Source organism: Dreissena polymorpha, chromosome 8, assembly GCF_020536995.1.
Source record: "Dreissena polymorpha isolate Duluth1 chromosome 8, UMN_Dpol_1.0, whole genome shotgun sequence".
Classification (NCBI taxonomy): Eukaryota; Metazoa; Mollusca; class Bivalvia; order Myida; family Dreissenidae; genus Dreissena; species Dreissena polymorpha.
Window position 1 is genome coordinate 94,255,167 of NC_068362.1, and position 20,148 is coordinate 94,275,314.

Sequence of the window (20,148 nt, forward strand, 5' to 3'; positions counted from 1 at the left end):
ATTAATGATCATAACTATGTAACTATCCACTCAGATTAGATGATTTTGTTGTCTATACCGAGGTTTCAAGGAGTAAAGAACACATTTCGATTGTCAGACATAGTTTAAGTTTATTATGTTACACAGAAATCTCACATGGCGTCCAATGACACAATACGAAGGACCGCAAGTCCATTACTTTTGACGTGATACTTGTTATGTGAAACCCATAGTTTGGACCTGCAGCAATTTCTGGATTTTGAAAAGAGGATCATTATTCAGCTTCAGGCAACACTGAACTGGCAAGGAATGATGCGTATCTTGCATCAGCAAAGCCAGTACCCTGGGCTGTTGTCAGTCAAATTCTTGCCTATGATTAATATGTACAATGGTACAATGGGGACAAAGCGTGCATTCTGTCAACATAAGTCTTAGTTTGCAACCTTGCCACAACCTTCACACCATTGTAACTTTTGACCAACCCTTGTATTGGAAAGCTGCCGAAATAATCATTGATGCGCCTCAAAGTAGTTGAAAATGTTGTTCAGAATTTGGGATGTTTCATAAACGTATGAATTTGCGGGCAGGGGTGGGCAAAGGATCCCTCATGGAAGAAACCGCTCACAAAAACATACTTGAGGCTGTCTATTGAGTAATGCAATTGTGCACGTTGTGACACGAACAGCTGTCAAGAGGGCTGCATGGGACCATCTTCTTGTTGAAAAGTGCATACACAGCAAGCTTTCAGCAGAAATGGCCAAGGAAGATTCAGACATTCAGATGCTGCTGGATCATGCCAAGGATTTGTACTCTTCCCTTTTGAGGGGCAAAACGACGCTAGCAGATGATATGTTATGCGATTTTGATCAAACTCGAGAGGGCTACAGAGAAGTAGAAACATGAAATTGCCCAGACCTCAAAGATAAGCATAGTATGGCTGAATTATTAGCTTATGATTAACAATTCAAGGGTGTTGATTAAAGCATATCGTACTGGGTATTGGTTAATGTATTAGGCAGTGCCCGATTTGCTATCCATCTTTGCTGCTGCTGGATTCATTACATGCAATCTGCGTATTACTACATATATCTGCAACAAATAAGCAACCTAGAGGAAACGCACCCGGAAGTTTATCGAAAGTTTGGTATTGGTGTTCACGTTGTTTGTAGGAGCCATCAGTGCTGGGCTGGGCTAGCACTTGATCTTGTAATTGAGAAAACATTGATGATGTTTTTATAGAGCACATGTGGTCTAACTCGTGGCAGTGGAATGACTGAGGAAATGCAAACCCCTTGAACCCTATCTGCAACATCCGAGCACAACAGTGCGATGCAGGATTTCACAGACCTGGCCTATACTTCAAGTCCGCAATACAAAGACTCAAGTTAAGCGTGCATCAAAGGGGATTCTTTTGATCTAGAGAAAATGCAGACACAGATTACAACCTGATCACCATACACAGCTGACCCTACTCTCAGAAACATGGTAAATGGGATAGTGGCTGGGTCACATGTGAATGTTCATGCAATTGAGGCTGTTGGGAAAACGATCATAAGAGATATCATAGGAAAGTCGGTCTTTGGTTATAAATTCACGAGAAAATGCAGAGCCAAATCTCTTTGGAATAGCTTGGCGGTTAAGATCGCTTCTGACAGTGCTTTTTATCATGCTCTTCTGTTCCAGCGTTTTCTGGTCGTGTCAAAATATGGAGATCCTTCCCTTGCAGTTGTATTGTCTTATGAACTGAGCTCCCATCCTGCTGTCTTCTTTGAAGCCAAGAACATACTTAGTACAGCAGATAAGCCTCAGAATGCTCAGGCAATTTGAGAGTATTCTGTAGACACATCATGTGAGGCTGTGATGAACTGTAATCATGAAACAGATGCATGATGGTGGCACTTTGCTGCATCGTTAACCATGGAGAAGGGCGACTCATATACCACAATAGCAGAGTCTTATGTAGATCCAGAGAAAGGCAATACGGACAAGCGACACTGGGGTTCGATGTCTACGAAGACGGTGATTATAACAAAGTCAAAACGCACTGGAAACGTGAATCATATTGTGAGTTTCAGCAAAGAGACAGAATGCTCATGTTAAAAAGGAAGACTTTTGTCTCGTGACCGAAACAAAGCCGTCATGATTGCTCTAATCAGCACAACTTTGACTAAAATGGGATGCTATGTTGTTCTGTCTTCAGGGGATGCAGACGTTCAAATTGTTAAATACAGTATAACGATCCCGTCGTAGCACCACAATGTTGGTGAGCGAGGATACATATTTGCTCATCTTGATCCTGCATTACTCCGAAAGGGACAATAAGACCATCTATTGCCGCTTTTATGTAAATAAACAGTCAAAGGAACGCAAGGTGTATAATATTAACCTTTTGAAAGAACTTGTGCTTATTCAGGCTGTAATTAATCTTCAATGATTTTCAGCAATGGTAAAAAAGCAAGTCTACAGAAGTTAGTAAAACCTGATCCTATCATGAAGTCATGTGCTGGTTCATTCTCTCTTCCAGATGTCGTAAATTGGATTTTATGAGTATTCAACTCCTTAGTGATAACCTCAGTTCGATTAAAGTGTTTCTTGTCTCCTAAACTATGGCATTTTACATAACAACCATAACGTTTGAGTAACAAGTTATGGACTTATGGTCCTTCGTATTGTGTTGATGGCCATTGGACGCCGTGTTGGATTTCTGTTTAACATAATTAGCTGACATTTTGTCTGATGATATAAATTTTATATTAATGTGTTGTTTGCTCTTTGAAATATGGGTATATACATCAAATTTATCAAATTTGAGTGGATAGTTGGTGGCCATCTTGGTGGCCATTTTGGACACTGTGTTGGATTATTGAGTAATATAATAAACTTAAACAATGTCTGATGATCTTAATGTGTAATTTGTCCCCTTAAACCTATGTATAGACACCAAAATCGTCACATTTGAGTGGCTAGTAGCATAGTTATGATCATTTTATAGGTTTTGGCGACCATCTTTGCAGCTATCTTGGCGGATATTTAGGACGCCATGTTAAATTTTGGTGTAACATAATTAACTTACACTTTGTCTGATGATAATTATGTGTTCTTTGGCCCCTAAAACCTGGGTATATCATCAAATTCATCAAATTTAAGTTGATAGTTACACAGTTATGATCATAAATAGGTTTTGGTGGCCATCTTGGCGGCTATTTTCGACGCCATGTTGAATTTGTGTGTACTAAATTAAACTTAAACAATTTCTGATCCTCATTATGTGTTCTTTGCCCCTTTAAACCTAGGTATAGACACCAAATTCATCAAATTTGATTGGATAGTTACATAGTTCTGATAATTAATAGGTCTTGGCGGCCATCTTGAAAAAAAACTTTCCGGAGGTCCGATTGTGGTAAACTTTTGATATGTTTTTAAGGACCTTATACCCTACCAGGATCAGTTAAAATAAGTTTTGTAGCAATTGTTTGGGGGTCAAAGTGTATATTAACCCTACTTTGGTTCAATTTCTCCCAGACAATTTATGAAAATTAAGCTGATTGAGGTCCCATCTTCAAAGGAGAAAAAAATACCAAAAGCTGCCAGTACCAGACTGTTATCAACCATTTTCAAATGCTACTGGCATGCATCTTCCCAGATATATAGGTGTAGTTTTGCCCTCCTTACTGGTACACCCCACCTCAATTTCGGGTACTTGGCTGAAGGACTAATTACCTTGACCTTATTGAATAATTTTAACAATTTCCCCATGATGGCTTACGTTATACTGTCAAGCACTTGAATAGTCGAGCGCGCTGTCCTCTGACAGCTCTTGTTATGATATGAAATTTATTTAAAATGATGCTGATGTTCATTTTGACATGAAACACTGTTGTCATTTGGTGATGAATATTGTGTTTGTCTAGTTCTTTGGAGGTCATGGGTTCGATCCCTAATTTTTTTGGTGCATTCTTTAGATCTTCCCTAAAGACATACATTATATTTTCTACCCTAAAACAGTCTTAAAATCTTTTCTAAAAGCCTTAGTTTATAAAAGGCAATTGATATTAAATAAATAGCTTTAAACAAACCAATCTAATTTCATTAGCTACAACTCCATCAAGTCCATGCTCTGACAATTACTCCTCCAGGGCAGCATGAAGGCAGGACTGCTGCCACTGCACACCCTCACGGTTCCCGAGTCTGAGATGGAAATGAACGGGGAACCAGACGAGCAGTCTCAGCCGGCATGGCTTCTTGATGTCACCTCAGACCCGGCAAACTATATCACAGGGGACAATAAGGGTCAGATATCATACCAGGTCAACAACATGCGTGTAGCTACAAAGGTAAGCGTGAACTATATCACAGGGGACAGTAAGGATCATGTATAGTTTATGAGTACTTTGTTAGGCTGTGATTATGCATGCCTTTACCTATGCAAAGAAAGTTTAAGAGGCCATAAATTGGAGTCACTATGTCCATCTAACTATCTGTTTTTATGCCCCCGAAGGAGGGCATATAGTGATTGGACTGTCCCTCCGTTTGTCCGTCTGTCCGTCAGACTTTGTGTTTAGGTTTCCAAAAAATGATCATAATTTATATGTTGCTTCAGATAGCAATTTCATATTTGGCATGCATGTGTATATGGACAAGGCCTTTCCATAGGCACACAAATTTTGACCCCTGTGAACTTGACCTTGAACTTAGGGTCGGCGTTTAGGTTTCGAAATCTGCGTTTAGGTTTCTAGAAAAGCTCATAACTTCTATCAAGCGTTTATAGGGGGCATAAGTCATCCTTTGGTGACACCTCTTGTTCCTTATAAAATCATGGCCATGAAGTGTAGCTGCGAGAAACTCTTTATGTTTCTAGTAAGAAAATCATGGCCATGAAGTGTAGCTGCGAGAAACTCTATGTTTCTAGTAAGCAGTTCTGATGGCAAATCTCTCTTTTATGCTTCTGGTAAGATGGCATATTGCATTCACTGTGCGTCTGTCTTTCCGTCGGTCCGTCCTTCCATCCGCCTGTCTGTCCATCAGGTATTCTGTTTCCCGAGTTTTTCCTGAATCCTTGCAGATACTGACCAGATTTTTATGCTCCCCGAAATATTTTCCGTGGAGTATATAGTTGCCAGTTTGTAGTTCCTTCCTTCCTTCCATCACACTTTTGTTACAGTTTCTCATAGCACCTTCAATACTTTACCGATCTCTTTCATATTTGGCATGTAGGTACCTTGCATGGACCTCTACCTTTTAATTAGGTTTGAAGTCACTGGAGTCATGGTCACCGAGGCTAATAATAGATTTTTCCGTCACACTTTTTTTACTGTTTCTCATAGCACCTTCAATACTTTACCGATCTCTTTCATATTTGGCATGTACATACCTTGCATGGACCTCTACCTTTTGATGGGGTTTGAGGTCACTGGGGTCAAGGTCACCGAGGCAAAAAATATATTTTTTTAGGTGGTTATTAACACATAGATTGACAAAGCGCATCATCGGGGAGCATCCATCAGTTTCACTGATATTCTTGTCTATATGTGAATCCACGTGCATGATTTACAGCTCACGTATAAGTTTTGTATCGGTCCATTGATGTTTGGAGAAGTTACAGGCCTTGGACTGGGAAATTGTTTCTAGTATTCTAGACTTTTTATGCCCTCGATGGAGGGCATATAGTGATCGCACTGTCCGTCTGTCTTTCCGTCACACTTTTGTGTAAAGGTTTCGAAAAATGCTCATAACTTCTATGTTGCTTTAGATGTAACCTTCATATTTGGTATGCATGTGTAAAAAGACAAGGCCTTTCCATACGCACACAAATTTTGACCCCTTTGACCTTTACCTTGAACTGAGGGTCTGCGTTTAGGTTTCGAAATCTTTGTTTAGGTTTGAAAAAAGCGTTTTTCGGGGGCATATGTCTTCCGATGGAGTCAGCTCTTGTTTTTTAATGCTTGCAGATATTAACCTGATTTCTGGTGTGTTAGTCTACCTAAATGACTTACAGACCAAGATTGAGTTTCCTTCCGGTCCATTGATTTTTTTTACTGGCCTTGGACATTTCTCTAAAATAACACTTTTCAGGAATTTTCAATTGAGATATAGCTTCCGTGCGGCTGGAAAGTTGAGTAGGGAGTATTGTATTTCACAAACACATATCTTGTTGATACCTGTTTTGCATTCTTGTATGTTTACACACTGTCTGCTTTTTTTGCATAGCATTGCTGTTTTCTTTAAATGTTTCATTTGCATAAAAATAATTATTTTGTGCAAGCTATATAAATGTGCATATTCACAGCCTTTAAATAAAAATAAATGTGTATAATAGAACAGTACAAAGTTATTTCTCATAGCCAATAATAATATTTCCTGGTGGAATGATATACAGTCCCAACTGGAGAAAATTATTTTGTGCAAGCTATATACATATGCACGATCCCTGCCATTAAATAAAAATGTCTCATAGAACAGTACAGAGTAATTTCTGATACCTAAGAAACTCTGCTTATAATATTTCCTGGTGGCATGATATACAGGCCTAACTGGTGGAATGAAAAAACTATTGTTGTTGCTGTTTTGCTGTATTTGGACAGGATGTACATAACCCATGCTGTAGGAAAGCCGGACTTAATGCATGTGTGTTAAGTGTCAGCCAAGATTAGCCTGTGCTGGCCAGACTTAATGCATGTGTGTTAAGTGTCAGCCAAGATTAGCCTGTGCTGGCCAGACTTAATGCATGTGTGTTAAGTGTCAGCCAAGATTAGCCTGTGCTGGCTGGACGTAATGCATGTGTGTTAAGTGTCAGCCAAGATTAGCCTGTGCTGGCCGGACTTAATGCATGTGTGTTAAGTGTCAGCCAAGATTAGCCTGTGCTGGCCGGACTTAATGCATGTGTGTTAAGTGTCAGTCAAGATTAGCCTGTGCTGGCCGGACTTAATGCATGTGTGTTAAGTGTCAGTCAAGATTAGCCTGTGCTGGCCAGACTTAATGCATGTGTGTTAAATGTCAGCCAAGATTAGCCTGTGCTGGCCGGACTTAATGCATGTGTGTTAAGTGTCAGCCAAGATTAGCCTGTGCTGGCCGGACTTAATGCATGTGTGCTAAGTGTCAGCCAAGATTAGCCTGTGCTGGCTGGACGTAATGCACGTGCGTTAAGTGTCAGCCAAGATTAGCCTGTGCTGGCCGGACTTAATGCATGTGTGTTAAGTGTCAGCCAAGATTAGCCTGTGCTGGCTGGACGTAATGCACGTGCGTTAAGTGTCAGCCAAGATTAGCCTGTGCTGGCCGGACTTAATGCATGTGTGTTAAGTGTCAGCCAAGATTAGCCTGTGCTGGCTGGACGTAATGCACGTGCGTTAAGTGTCAGCCAAGATTAGCCTGTGCTGGCCGGACTTAATGCATGTGTGTTAAGTGTCAGCCAAGATTAGCCTGTGCTGGCTGGACGTAATGCACGTGCGTTAAGTGTCAGCCAAGATTAGCCTGTGCTGGCCGGACTTAATGCATGTGTGTTAAGTGTCAGTCAAGATTAGCCTGTGCTGGCCAGACTTAATGCATGTGTGTTAAATGTCAGCCAAGATTAGCCTGTGCTGGCCGGACTTAATGCATGTGTGTTAAGTGTCAGTCAAGATTAGCCTGTGCTGGCCAGACTTAATGCATGTGTGTTAAGTGTCAGCCAAGATTAGCCTGTGCTGGCCGGACTTAATGCATGTGTGCTAAGTGTCAGCCAAGATTAGCCTGTGCTGGCTGGACTTAATGCATGTGTGTTAAGTGTCAGTCAAGATTAGCCTGTGCTGGCTGGACTTAATGCATGTGTGTTAAGTGTCAGCCAAGATTAGCCTGTGCTGGCCAGACTTAATGCATGTGTGTTAAGTGTCAGCCAAGATTAGCCTGTGCTGGCCAGACTTAATGCATGTGTGTTAAGTGTCAGCCAAGATTAGCCTGTGCTGGCCGGACTTAATGCATGTGTGCTAAGTGTCAGCCAAGATTAGCCTGTTTTGGCCGGACTTAATGCATGTGTGTTAAGTGTCAGCCAAGATTAGCCTGTGCTGTTTTCCCAGAGCAAGGCTAATGTGTTTTGGGGTTTCTTATAAGTGGTATGTTTTTGATCAGGTTCATGCAGGAGATGTTACAAGCGTTCTGGAGACTAAGAATGGAGTTGTTTTCACAGGATCGAAGGATTCTACGATAAAAATATGGGAAAAGACAGAAGAAGTTCTAACACAGGTTTGTAAGATCAATATGAACCACAATTTGGCAGGTGTATGACATCAATATGAGCCACAATATCACAGGTATGTAACATCAATATGAGCCACAATCTCACAGGTATGTAACATCAATATGAGCTACAGTCTCCCATGTTTTTACATCAATATGAGCCACAATCTCGCAGGTGTGTAACATCAATATGAGTCACAATCTCACAGGAGTGTAACATCAATATGAGCCACAATCTCGCAGGTATGTAACATCAATATGAGCCACAATCTCGCAGGTATGTAACATCAATATGAGCCACAATCTCGCAGGTGTGTAACATCAATATGAGCCACAATCTCGCAGGTATGTAACATCAATATGAGCCACAATCTCGCAGGTATGTAACATCAATATGAGCCACAATCTCACAGGTATGTAACATCAATATGAGCCACAATCTCGCAGGTATGTAACATCAATATGAGCCACAATCTCGCAGGTATGTAACATCAATATGAGCCACAATCTCACAGGAGTGTAACATCAATATGAGCCACAATCTAGGAGGTATATTATATCAATATGAGCTACAATCTTGCAGGTGTATAACATCAGTATGAGCCACAATCTCGCAGGTATGTAACATCAAAATGAGCCACACTCTCGCAGGTGTATTATATCAATATGAGCTACAATCTCGCAAGTGTGTAACATCAATATGAGCCACAATCTCACAGGAGTGTAACATCAATATGAGCCACAATCTCGCAGGTGTATTATATCAATACGAACCACAATCTTGCAGATGTATTATATCAATATGAGCTACAATCTCGCATGTGTATAACATCAATATGAGCCACAATCTCGCAGGTGTATTATATAAATATGAGCTACAATCTCACAGGAGTGTTACATCAATATGAGCCACAATCTCGCAGGTGTATTATATCAATGTGAGCTACAATCTTGCAGGTATGTAACATGAATATGAGCTGCAATCTCACAGGAGTGTAACATAAATATGAGCCACAATCTCACAGGTGTATTATATCAATATGAACCACAATCTCGCAGGTGTGTAACATCCATATGAGCCACAATCTCACAGGAGTGTAGCATCAATATGAGCCACAATCTTGCAGGTGTATAACATCAATATGAGCCACAATCTCACAGGTGTATAGCATCAATATGAGCTACAATCTCGCAGGTGTATAACATCAATATGAGCCACAATCTCACAGGTGTATAGCATCAATTTGAGCCACAATCTCACAGGTGTGTAACATAAATATGAGCCACAATCTTGCATGTGTATAACATCAATATGAGCCACAATCTCGCAGGTGTAAGACATCAATGTGAGCCACAATCTCACAGGTGTATAGCATCAATATGAGCCACAATCTCACAGGTGTGTAACATAAATATGAGCCACAATCTCGCATGTGTATAACATCAATATGAGCCACAATCTCGCAGGTGTATTATATCAATATGAGCCACAATCTCACAGGTGTTTAAGATCAATATGAGCCACAATCTCGCAGGTGTATAACATCAATATGAGCCACAATCTCACAGGTGTATAGCATCAATATGAGCCACAATCTCACAGGTGTATAGCATCAATATGAGCCACAATCTCGCAGGTGTATTATATCAATATGAGCCACAATCTCGTAGGTGTATAGCATCAATATGAGCCACAATCTCACAGGTGTATAACATCAATATGAGCCACAATCTCACAGGTGTATAGCATCAATATGAGCCACAATCTCACAGGTGTATAGCATCAATATGAGCCACAATCTCGTAGGTGTATAGCATCAATATGAGCCACAATCTCACAGGTGTATAACATCAATATGAGCCACAATCTCACAGGTGTATAGCATCAATATGAGCCACAATCTCGTAGGTGTATAGCATCAATATGAGCCACAATCTCACAGGTGTATAACATCAATATGAGCCACTATCTCGCAGGTGTATTATATCAATATGAGCTACAATCTCGCAGGTGTATTATATCAATATGAGCCACAATATGCAGGTGTGTAACATCAATTTGGGCCACAATCTCACAGGAGTGTAACATAAATATGAGCCACAATCTCGCAGGTGTATTATATCAATATGAGCTACAATCTCGCAGGTGTATTATATCAATATGAGCCACAATTTCGCAGGTGTGTAACATCAATATGAGCCACAATCTCGCATGTGTATAACATCAATATGAGCCACAATCTCGCAGGTGTATTATATCAATATGAGCCACAATCTCACAGGTGTTTAAGATCAATATGAGCCACAATCTCGCAGGTGTATAACATCAATATGAGCCACAATCTCACAGGTGTATAGCATCAATATGAGCCACAATCTCACAGGTGTATAGCATCAATATGAGCCACAATCTCGCAGGTGTATTATATCAATATGAGCCACAATCTCGTAGGTGTATAGCATCAATATGAGCCACAATCTCACAGGTGTATAACATCAATATGAGCCACAATCTCACAGGTGTATAGCATCAATATGAGCCACAATCTCACAGGTTTATAGCATCAATATGAGCCACAATCTCGTAGGTGTATAGCATCAATATGAGCCACAATCTCACAGGTGTATAACATCAATATGAGCCACAATCTCACAGGTGTATAGCATCAATATGAGCCACAATCTCGTAGGTGTATAGCATCAATATGAGCCACAATCTCACAGGTGTATAACATCAATATGAGCCACAATCTCACAGGTGTATAGCATCAATATGAGCCACAATCTCACAGGTGTGTAACATAAATATGAGCCACAATCTCACATGTGTATAACATCAATATGAGCCACTATCTCGCAGGTGTATTATATCAATATGAGCTACAATCTCGCAGGTGTATTATATCAATATGAGCCACAATATGCAGGTGTGTAACATCAATTTGGGCCACAATCTCACAGGAGTGTAACATAAATATGAGCCACAATCTCGCAGGTGTATTATATCAATATGAGCTACAATCTCGCAGGTGTATTATATCAATATGAGCCACAATTTCGCAGGTGTGTAACATCAATATGAGCCACAATCTCACAGGAGTGTAACATCAATATGAGCCACACTTGCAGGTGTATTATATCAATATGAGCCACAATCTCGTAGGTGTATAGCATCAATATGAGCCACAATCTCACAGGAGTGTAACATCAATATGAGCCACAATCTCGCAGGTGTATTATATCAATATGAACCACAATCTTGCAGATGTATTATATCAATATGAGCTACAATCTCGCATGTGTATAACATCAATATGAGCCACAATCTCGCAGGTGTATTATATCAATATGAGCCACAATCTTGCAGATGTATTATATCAATGTGAGCTACAATCTTGCAGGTGTATAACATCAATATTAGCCACAATCTCACAGGAGTGTTACATCAATATGAGCCACAATCTCGCATGTGTATTATATCAATGTGAGCTACAATCTTGCAGGTATGTAACATGAATATGAGCTGCAATCTCACAGGAGTGTAACATAAATATGAGCCACAATCTCACAGGTGTATTATATCAATATGAACCACAATCTCGCAGGTGTGTAACATCAATATGAGCCACAATCTCACAGGTGTATAGCATCAATATGAGCTACAATCTCGCAGGTGTATAACATCAATATGAGCCACAATCTCACAGGTGTATAGCATCAATATGAGCCACAATCTCACAGGTGTGTAACATAAATATGAGCCACAATCTCGCATGTGTATAACATCAATATGAGCCACAATCTCGCAGGTGTAAGACATCAATATGAGCCACAATCTCACAGGTGTATAGCATCAATATGAACCACAATCTCACAGGTGTGTAACATAAATATGAGCCACAATCTCGCATGTGTATAACATCAATATGAGCCACAATCTCGCAGGTGTATTATATCAATATGAGCCACAAACTCACAGGTGTTTAAGATCAATATGAGCCACAATCTCGCAGGTGTATAACATCAATATGAGCCACAATCTCACAGGTGTATAGCATCAATATGAGCCACAATCTCACAGGTGTATAGCATCAATATGAGCCACAATCTCGCAGGTGTATTATATCAATATGAGCCACAATCTCACAGGTGTATAGCATCAATATGAGCCACAATCTCGTAGGTGTATAGCATCAATATGAGCCACAATCTCACAGGTGTATAGCATCAATATGAGCCACAATCTCACAGGTGTATAGCATCAATATGAGCCACAATCTTGCAGGTGTATAGCATCAATATGAGCCACAATCTCACAGGTGTATAACATCAATATGAGCCACAATCTCACAGGTGTATAGCATCAATATGAGCCACAATCTCACAGGTGTGTAACATAAATATGAGCCACAATCTCACATGTGTATAACATCAATATGAGCCACTATCTCGCAGGTGTATTATATCAATATGAGCTACAATCTCGCAGGTGTATTATATCAATATGAGCCACAATCTCGCAGGTGTGTAACATCAATTAGGGCCACAATCTCACAGGAGTGTAACATCAATATGAGCCACAATCTCGCAGGTGTATTATATCAATATGAGCTACAATCTCGCAGGTGTATTATATCAATATGAGCCACAATCTCGCAGGTGTGTAACATCAATATGAGCCACAATCTCACAGGAGTGTAACATCAATATGAGCCACAATCTCGCAGGTGTATTATATCAATATGAGCCACAATCTCGTAGGTGTATAGCATCAATATGAGCCACAATCTCGCAGATGTATGACATCAATATTAGCCACAATCTCACAGGTGTATAGCATCAATATGAGCCACAATCTCACAGGTGTATAACATCAATATGAACCACAATCTCACAGGTGTATAGCATCAATATGAGCCACAATCTCGCAGGTGTATTATATCAATATGAGCCACAATCTTGTAGGTGTATAGCATCAATATGAGCCACAATCTCGCAGATGTATAACATCAATATGAGCCACAATCTCACAGGTGTATAGCATCAATATGAGCCACAATCTCACAGGTGTATAACATCAATATGAGCCACAATCTCACAGGTGTATAGCATCAATATGAGCCACAATCTTGCAGGTGTATAACATCAATATGAGCCACAATCTCACAGGTGTATAGCATCAGTATGAGCCACAATCTCGCAGGTGTATTATATCAATATGAGCCACAATCTTGCAGGTGTATAACATCGATATGAGCCACAATCTCACAGGTGTATAGCATCAATATGAGCCACAATCTCACAGGTGTATAACATCAATATGAGCCACAATCTCACAGGTGTATAGCATCAATATGAGCCACAATCTCACATGTGTATAACATCAATATGAGCCACTATCTCGCAGGTGTATTATATCAATATGAGCTACAATCTCGCAGGTGTATTATATCAATATGAGCCACAATCTCGCAGGTGTGTAACATCAATTTAAGCCACAATCTCACAGGAGTGTAACATCAATATGAGCCACAATCTCGCAAGTGTATTATATCAATATGAGCTACAATCTCGCAGGTGTATTATATCAATATGAGCCACAATCCCGCAGATGTATAACATCAATATGAGCCACAATCTCACAGGAGTGTCACATCAATATGAGCCACAATCTCACAGGTATGTAACATCAATATGAGCCACAATCTCACAGGTGTGTAACATCAATATGAGCCACAATCTCACAGGTGTGTAACATCAATATGAGCCACAATCTCACAGGAGTGTAACATCAATACCCGCCACAATCTGGCAGGTATATAACATCAATATGAGCCACAATCTCACAGGTATGTAACATCAATATGAGCCACAATCTCACAGGAGTGTAACATCAATACCCGCCACAATCTGGCAGGTATATAACATCAATATGAGCCACAATCTCACAGGAGTGTAACATCAATATGAGCCACAATCTCACAGGAGTGTAACATCAATGTGAGCCACAATCTCGCATGTGTATACATCAATACCCGCCACAATCTCACAGGTATGTAACATCAATATGAGCCACAATCTCACAGGAGTGTAACATCAATATGAGCCACAATCTTTCAGGTGTGTAACATCAATATGAGCCACAATCTCACAGGTGTATAACATCAATATAAGCCACAATCTGGCAGGTATGTAACATCAATATGAGCCGCGATCTCGTAGGTGTGTTAGATCAATATAAGCCGCGATCTCACAGGTGTGTAAGATAAATATGAGCAGCAACACGCAGGTGTATACGATCAATATGAGCCACAATGTTGCAGGTGTGTAAGATCAATATGAAGGCGATCTCTCAGGTGTGTATCATCAATATGAGCCACGATGTCGCATATGTGTAAGATCAATATTAGCGGCAATCACAAGGGTATGTAACATCAATATGAGCCACAATCTCACAATGGGTACGATCAATATGAGCCATGATGTTGCAGGTATGTAAGATCAATATGAAGGCGATCTCGCAGATATATAATCAATATATGCCACTATCTCACAGGTGTCTAAGATCAATATTAGCGGCAATCTCACAGGTGTCTAAGATCAATATTAGCTGCAATCTCACAGGTGTCTAAGATCAATATTAGCGACGATCACACAGGTGTGTAAGATCAATATTAGCGACGATCTCACAGGTGTCTAAGATCAATATTAGCGGCAATCTCACAGGTGTCTAAGATCAATATTAGCTGCAATCTCACAGGTGTCTAAGATCAATATTAGCGACGATCTCACAGGTGTGTAAGATCAATATTAGCGACGATCTCACAGGTGTGTAAGATCAATATTAGCGGCGATCTCACAGGTGTCTAAGATCAATATGAGCGGCGATCTCACAGGTGTTTAAGGTCAAAACCAGCCGCGATCAAGCACGTGTGTAAGATAAATATTAGCTGCAATTGTGCAGGTGTGTACGATCAATATGAGCCGCGATCTGGGAGGTGTGTAAGATAAACTTGAACCGCGATCTCGTAGGTGTGTTAGATCAATATTAGCCGCGATCTCACAGGTGTGTAAGATAAATATGAGCAGCAACACGCAGGTGTGTACGATCAATATGAGCCACGATGTTGCAGATGTGTAAGATCAATATGAGTGGTGATTTTGCAGATGTGTAACATCAATATGAGCAGCAATCACGAGGGTGTGTAAGATCAATATGATCGGTGATCTCACAGGTGTCTAACATATATATGAGCCGCGATCTTGCAGGTGTGTAAGATCAACATGAGCGGCTATCTCACAGGTGTGTAACATCAATATGAGCATGTGATCTTGCATGTGTTTAAAATCAATATTAGCCGCAATCTTGTAGGTGTATAAGATCAATATTGGCTGCGATCTTGTGGGTGTGTAAGATCAATATTAGCCGCGATTTTGCAGGTGAGTAAGATCAATATTAGCGGCGATCTTGCAGGCTTGTAAGATCAGTATGAGTTGCAATCTCAAAAAATAGAGCTTAATGCATGTGCTTAAAATGTTGTACAAAATAGCCTGTGCAGTTCGCACAGGCTAAACATGGAAGGCACTTTTTGCCTTGAATGGATTTGTATATTTTTATGAACACAACTTTTCTGTTGTGAAAGTGTTTAAATATTTATAAAAAATCTTAATTCATCATTTAAAAATAAACCAGTTTATTAACACATTAGATATTAAAGTAACTTACATAAGTTATGTTAGTCATAAAAAAAGTTTATTATTTTTAGGCAATTTCATGAACCTGTGTTGTTCAAGCATCAAAATTTTGAAAAAAAATCAAATATCATTCAGTTTTACTATTTTAAGTCAAACTGTAATAATAAAAAAAGCCTTACCTTACCTTACCTTAGCAGAAATTTGGTTAAAAAAGCTCGAAACAATATGAGCCACGCTCTTGGAAAAGTGTGTTTCATGTATGACATTTAGTCAAGTCTGAAAGTGTTGCCCCTAGTTAGCCTGTGCAGACTGCTCATGCTTATCTGGGACAACCCTTTATGCACATGTATAAAGCCCGATTTTTCCAGAGCCAGACATGTATATTTCTACTTATTTTAAAGTGCCTATCATTTTCTGAATTTGTTTTTGCAGGTTGGTCAATTTTTCTGTTCAGCCCCTGTGACCTCAATGTGTTTCCTTGACAACCAATCCTCCACTGACATTCCTATTGCCTATGGCGACAAACTTGGATACGTGAACTTCCTGGTCTGGAGGGGATAGGACTATGAAGAGCCTGTGGGGTTGAAATCTGAACTTTATACATAAATTCTTAGAAACATACTAGCTATTTGCCACACACAAACACAAAAACACAAGTAATAATAATTTTAAATGTACCCAATACAAATGGCACAAATGTAATCCATTAAATAATGTAGTTTTTGTTAGTTTGTATTTAAGTTGCACATGTGTTATATCACATTTGATTCAAAATCATCTTCATATTTATGTTGATCATTGATAAACAAAAAACAATTGGGTGGATGCATGGCTATTATTATGGGTAGCGCAATTGTGTTACGAACTATTTGTGTATATCGATTAATTAACAATAAATGAAAATGAATGAAACTATGTATATCATATGTTTGACAATTGTTTGTTACTATAAATGTTATTTGATAAGTTTGACCTATGAACAATATTGAATTTTGCAATTTATGTTAATAGATTACTGTTCATAATAAATAAATGTTTTATTTAAAATTGTGTGTGTGTGTGTTTCTGCTTGTTATTTAAAAAGTTGTACGTATTGTGTATATTATTGATATGGGTGTTATGTGTTGTCCTTTGGTTTGCTTAAAAATTGCGTAAGATATTTGTTTTGGTTGCTATGACTACAGAATAGCTGTTGAAAAGTTAACATTGACACTGAATGACAAGTGAATGTATGTGCACATGAAAAGTTGTTGAATTATGCTTGTGTAATGTTGTTTAGTATGTTTTCAGTTTGTTACTTTGTTTGTGTCATTTGATTGTTCTTAACTTTAACAAAATTCTAGTGTTGTGTCAATATTTACTGTTATGAATATTATTGTTTTATAAACATTAAAAAAAATGCAAAATTAAAAAAAATATTCGAATTATTATATACATTTTACTTATTGAATCAAGGCATATTTGTGTATGATATACATACGTATATACTTTGTTGAGCTGAGCAGGCTCTTGTGTATAAAATGTCTTTATACTGTGTGGTTATAATTTTGATGTTGACTTTTAGCTCCGATTGTTTATTTGTTTGTTTATAAAACATTTATTGTTTCCTTTATAAACAGATGTACAAATCATGTGTGTACATTGACAAGTGCAAATGTGAAATCATTTTTTGTTGCTCAATGCATGGAAACCATGTATGAAAGTATACAAACCTGGAACATTCCACTTTTTCACATTCTTTTATTTGCTAATCAAATAATAAGGATTGTTGCTTACTTGTCCATTATTGTCATATGTTTATATGTTGTTCTTTGCATGTTTTATTCATCCATCTCAAATATTAGAGAGTCAGGATGTATAAAGTTGTTTCAGGCTATATAAAAGGGTTTTCTTTGTAGTGAAAAATTGTCCAGTATCTTACAAAATTTTATAATCAACTTTGCTTGCCTGTAAAAATGATACATAATTAGTTTAATTTTGACGCTGATTTATTGCAGATACTTATATATTGAAAAAGCACATTGTGACAAAATGCTAGTTTAAATTTCTTAATAAATTGAAATATTTTTGTTATTAATTATTAATATTAATAATTATTTTAATAATGATTTTTAATTTACCTAATATTTTCTTAATTATTTAAACAACTGATCCATTACCCCTAGCCCCAATTAGTAGCATAGCAGCTGTCGTTTGTGTAGATGCCCTTAACCTAAACCACAGGGTAATTGATAGAAACATAGTACCGGGGGTACATAAAATTTAATGTGTTGTTACGTCTCTAATGGAACTATGATTGATTCCTGTCATAACAACTGAGGCATGTGTATGCCATTGTCATTCCAGAGCTTGTAACAAGACCTGAAGAGAAAGAGTGACCCAATTCTTCAATTTGGTTGATACAAATTTAATTCAAAACGATTATAAGTCATATTGTCACTCACTAAATTGTGTTACTTGTTAAATTCGTGAAAGTTTTATGAAGAATCAAATATTTCATCTCTCTTCTTCACCTAAAATGAAGAAAAGATTGATAGGTCTTCGATTGAAATATGTGTCCTGCACATCTACGAAATATTCAATGCTGTGATAAAGATGCCATTATTAAGAATAATTTTCAGGGAAATCCGTTTGATATGAATTTCGTATTGTTGAGGCTTTATACATAATTACTTATGTGTTTTTCCTTTTTGTTTTGTTATATTTCATATATAGAAAAATACTGATGTAAGTAAACTTAGCTATTGAAATACCAGTTGCCGTGTATACATTACATATCTATAGTTAATACATCTTTTTTACATTTAATTGTGTAAAGTTGTGAACCACCGCGTGTCCGCTATCTTTGTGTTACCAAAGCTAAGGATGCGTGTTCTAGGAATCCAATATATGTGCAATATATTGTACTATTGTTACGAGTTTCCCTTTCATAACTTATTTCTGTGATATTTTATCGTAATTTATACACACACTTGACATGACGTTTACAAATACATTGCAATATATTTGTACTTGTGTTTGTTATTTATTTCTGTTTGCACAACGGCTGATTCGCCAGACGTCGTCATCGGTAATTGTCAATATTTTTCTTAAAAACCAAAAGTACACGTCTCTTTTAGGAAATTGAACAAAATCGGCATTCCTTTAATTTTTAAACGGTACACTAAAACAATTCTTTAAATTATTTTAATGGTAATAACATGGCCGACAAGTGTGGAAGTATTGTCGTAAAATAATCCACCATACACATTTGGATGGTTTCCTTATTCTGGAATTTTCTTTCTATAGATTACAAGTCAAAATGAGCGAACGTCTCAACGAAAATTATTGTAAATGTATGTCGGGTGTAACAGATATTAATTGCAGAACATTTCTACTTTGTTTATTTAATAATAACATAGTTCCTCAATCGGTTTGGATAAGGAATAGGGAACTGGTTCCTTATTCAAATCGAATAAGGAACTGGAATTTTCATACTAAACAAAATATTAAAATGAACCAAAGGGACCAATAAATCAATGAAAATCATTGTAAATTTAGATTGGGTATCAAAAAACATTAATTGCAGCACATCTCTATTTAAGTTTCATTTAATGATAACATAGTTTCTTATTCGGATTGAAACAGGAATAAGGAACTGGTTCCTTATTCAAATCGAATAAGGAACTGGCATTTTCCTACTAAACAAATTATTAAAATGAACCAAAGAGACCAATAAATCAATTAAAATCATTTTTAATGTAGGTTGGGTATAAAAAACATTATTTGCAGTACATCTCTAATAAGTTTCATTTAATAATAACATGGTTCCTTATTCGTATTGAAAAAGGAATAAGGAACTGGTTGACGCATTGAAATCGCTTTGCATCCTTAATCATATCCCCTTGTAACTGTTTAGGTATTAGAACGGAATGGGATAGCTAAATGATGACTGGTATTCAGCTATCGGAAAGTCTTCTCTAGAAGTTAGGGTCCGAAAAACTTCAAGAACTGTATGAGACATATAAATTTAAAGACATCATACATTAAAAATTGCCAATAATAACGAATATATAGATTTGCTATTCTAAAATGATCCGAATTTAAGTATCCGAAATGATGGCCTCTGAATAAGGAATTGGCGTAAAGTTAGTTCCTTATTCGGAAGCCTGTATTTCGGAAAATCACTTTCGGATATGTTATATTTAGGATGTAGTGTGGGTTATTTAAGCATGATTATCTTATCTGGACGTATTCTGTCACATTTCTTTTTATAATCTTTGTCACTAT

General features: G+C 38.0%; 1 protein-coding gene and 1 long non-coding RNA gene across 3 annotated transcripts in view; both read left to right on the forward strand.

Annotated features, from left to right (window-relative positions):
* LOC127841230 (telomerase protein component 1-like) overlaps nt 1–18,888 on the forward strand; it is a 153,018-nt gene extending 134,130 nt beyond the window's left edge. For both annotated transcript variants that reach the window (XM_052369888.1, XM_052369889.1), the window contains 3 exons: nt 4,116–4,313; nt 8,077–8,190; nt 16,312–18,888. In XM_052369888.1, the coding sequence (XP_052225848.1) occupies nt 4,116–4,313; nt 8,077–8,190; nt 16,312–16,440 (441 nt within the window). In that variant the 3' untranslated portion in view covers nt 16,441–18,888. The remainder of the gene's footprint in view (nt 1–4,115; nt 4,314–8,076; nt 8,191–16,311) is intronic.
* Nucleotides 8,691–10,684, forward strand: LOC127841231 (uncharacterized). The gene is made up of 3 exons (XR_008030803.1): nt 8,691–9,413; nt 9,550–10,127; nt 10,501–10,684. It is a non-coding gene; the product is annotated as an uncharacterized LOC127841231 (long non-coding RNA).
* Nucleotides 18,889–20,148: the final 1,260 nt, after the last annotated feature.